The sequence below is a fragment of the Montipora capricornis genome, chromosome 12 (genome assembly GCF_036669925.1).
Source record: "Montipora capricornis isolate CH-2021 chromosome 12, ASM3666992v2, whole genome shotgun sequence".
Lineage (NCBI taxonomy): Eukaryota > Metazoa > Cnidaria > Anthozoa > Scleractinia > Acroporidae > Montipora > Montipora capricornis.
In genome coordinates, this window is record NC_090894.1 from 5,440,218 (window position 1) to 5,443,641 (window position 3,424).

At 38.9% G+C, this 3,424-nt stretch overlaps 1 protein-coding gene across 1 annotated transcript; it reads right to left on the reverse strand.

Annotated features, from left to right (window-relative positions):
• Positions 1-2,402: 2,402 nt before the first annotated feature.
• On the reverse strand, positions 2,403-3,374 carry LOC138025343 (melanocyte-stimulating hormone receptor-like). Its single transcript, XM_068872567.1, has one exon. It carries the CDS (start codon positions 3,372-3,374, stop codon positions 2,403-2,405), a length of 972 nt encoding a protein of 323 aa, XP_068728668.1.
• Between the last annotated feature and the right edge of the window lie 50 nt (positions 3,375-3,424).

Genomic DNA, 3,424 nt, shown 5'->3' on the forward strand with positions numbered 1-3,424 from the left:
TGACAACAAATGATCCGAAAATTCTAGATCTCGAATCGTCTTCCGAACAGATATTTTCCTAAAATTGACGTTGGGTGCCCCTGAAACACTTAAGTATAAAAGCGGCATGCAACAATGGCGGCGCACAACCTCGCAAACAGGAAGTCACAGCTTTCTAAGCTGTGTTGCCATCCTGATTGGCTTATTGGATCGAACTTCCGGTTACGCAGGAGTGACACATTTGCATAAAGAACCTCACCAAAACTCCTGGATATATCCACGAGTAAAAATGACATCCTCGCAGTTAGTGATTTGGTAGTCTAGTGGTTAAGTGAAGGGGTTATAAATTACACGTTCCCAGGTTCGAGTCCTGCGAGTCCAGACATTAGGGTTCGGCTTTTAAAAGAAATATGTTCATTTCCCATAATCCATATAAAGCTTTCAGCGTTCTGAAATTACGATAATAGTAAATTGAAAGCAAATTAACAATTAACGAGAATCGTCCATTCAAGGTAGAGAACATGCTGCACAAAATGAAGCATCACGTGAGGATTTGGTCGCTAAGTAAGCGCTGCGCATGCTCAACACAGTGAGTTTCGACCCATGAAGGTAGAGGACTCTTTTCTCGTACTCATCCGCCAAGCGAACGCAAAAACAAGAGAAAAGACAGCACCCGATTTAATGTATTCTTGTTGTCACCCATCCGGTCTTCAGGAACAGGGATCTCGTTGTGGTCGCAAAATTTAGCAGGTGGTCATTGCATTCATGTTTGACACTTTCAAAAAGTTATGACGTTGATGATACAAGGGTCGAATAAATATCTTATAAGGCTCGCGCCAACCACGCTTAACTAAGAACTTCCTTTTCTTGTTATGACAATATTGTTTTGTCATTGATGAATTGCTCCTATGCCACCTTACGATCCAAATGTAAAGTGCTACAATGTATGCTTAATTAATTACACACTAACGTGCTACTCCAAGTCCCCCAATTTTTTTTTTAATTTTACAATCTAATTCACTAAAACTTAGTAGCGGGCGTCTTGTTTCCAAAATTTTCTCACCCCATTTACGTCATCTGTCAAGCCTCATTTTACCATCTACGGAATATAAGTAAAATTAGAAGATACCTGAGCCAGGACACTACTGAAATTCTGATCCATGCCTACATAACCTCCAAATTGGATAATTGTAATTCTCTGCTTTATAGACTTCCAACCTATATGATTAATAAGTTACAGATAATACAGAATGCCGCTGCAAGAATTGTTACTTTCACAAAGAAAACTGATCATATCACTCCGGTTTTATGCAAGCTTCATTGATTACCAGTTCAATATAGAAATATTTTTAAAATTCTCCTGTTAGTCTACAAAGGTCTGAACGGTTTAGGTCCTGCGTATATTTCTGAACTTTTACATTATCGTACCAGTTCTCATTTACTACGCTCTGCTTCACAAAGACTCTTGAGCATACCAAGGACATCTCTGAAAACATACGGTGACAGAGCTTTTTTTCGGCTGCTGGCCCCAAACTGTGGAACGAACTACCATTTTCACTCAGATAATCAAACACTTTGGCTGTTTTCAAAAAGGACTTAAAGACTTATTTGTTTAAACTTGCCTTTAGTTAAGAATTTATACTTTAATTTCCTTCTTAATTATTATGTAATTTCTTTGGTTATTAATTTGTATTTTTTTAATCATATAGTAGATATTGTAAAGCGCTATGAAGAAGCAGTCGACTTAGTGCTATATAAATGCTTATTATTATTATTATTATTATTATTATTATTATTCTTATCATTATTATTTATTTCTTTATATATATATATATTTTTAACCGTCTACATTGAAGCCGAAACGTTCGTAAATATAGAAGACTTTTGAAAGTCAGCTTTCGTTGTCGTTTTCGGTCGTTGTAGTGTGGATGACAGACGAAAAAGCGTCCAAAAGTAAGGGTTTTCTGATAGAAAGCACCTGCCGTAATTTTCACGAACTGAATTTACTTCGTTAATTATGAAATGACATACTTGGATAATTGACTACCGATTTGAAAGGTAAACTTTTGCTTCCGTGTGAACTCTGGAGCTTTTGCCATATCCGTGGAGAATTTTTGCAATGGATTTAGAATTTGATGTGAAAAAAATACTTAGAAAGTATAGCAACAGAAATAAACACGGATCCGAAACAAACCATCAGTGAAATGTGTGTCACCGTAAGTGGAATTAAAGTTGTAGAAATAGACGTGGAAATTAACGCCCTAAGTAGCCTAAAAGATTTTCGAATTCTTTTTAAACTTCTTCATTTCATAGATCGTCAATTTTCCTCCATAAAGACAGCTCATCCTCCTCAGTTATTTAAGTCATTGAGTGCTGGTCCGGCCTGAGTCGAACTCACGATATCCCGTTTGACAGCCCGGTGCTCAACCACCTGAGCCACCGGTGCGCGGTTGGTCCGAAGAACAAAACAACCGCCTTAAGCTGTCCTTCACAGCTTGTTGCACTTCTGTGATCTTCCAGCAATAAAGAATGGGGTTTAGAGATGAATTAAAATACAGCAAAGTCAATGCGCTTTCCAATGCGACGTAAAAAGTTGCCGTCTGGCTTCTTCGCAACTCTCGACTCGGATATGCGAATGGCGACACCAACAAACCTGGCACATAACAAGAAACTAATGGCAACTGTACGCACATTCCACTGTACACTGTTTTTCTGTATCGTTTTATATTCAATGGAATTGTTTGATTCGCTTGTTCCTGTGCGTTGTCTCGAACTTGATTTTGATAACGGCGCAGGGTGAGGAAAATCATCGAGTAGCAGGAAATGGATGTCACAAAACAAAATGATGCTGAAGAAATCACCAAAACAAGCCATACAGCGTAGTCCCAATGCCAAATGGCTGCCGTGAAGAATGAGCAAGCCCAAAACGCGATCACAGCTCCATATATGCGTTTGAGGGTTACAACTTTTCTGTACCTGAGTCCTAACAACAGAGCAAGAAGTCTGTCCACACTGACGGCGGTTGTTGTCAACATTGATACTCCACACAGAATGGTGTTTGCAGTCCGCCTCACTGCATACGTGTAGCGACACATTTGGGGCAATTGATACAACAAAACCAGGAAGAGAGCAAAATGAACTGGTTGTGAAACGATACCAACACAGAGATCCGTTACCGCCAGGTTTCGAAGCAAAACTTTGGAAGGCGGATGTAAGGATGTTTCTCTTTGAAGGGCAATAACGATTAGAGTATTTCCCATCGTTGCAGTCGGGGCAAAAATAATGTTGACCACTAAAAGACATATTAACGGGATGTGTATCTTTTCAGATAATTCTGTAGAGCAGGAAAAGTTCTCTATTGTTTGGCGATGTACTGTAAAATTTGTTGTGGACATTTTGAATCTCCAGGCAGTGTGGTTTCCTTCTTTTAAAAAACATCTTCATG

Excerpts from the sequence above, each read along its gene's own strand:
- LOC138025343 (XM_068872567.1), bottom strand. The coding sequence starts at position 3,374 with ATGTCCACAACAAATTTTACAGTACATCGCCAAACAATAGAGAACTTT.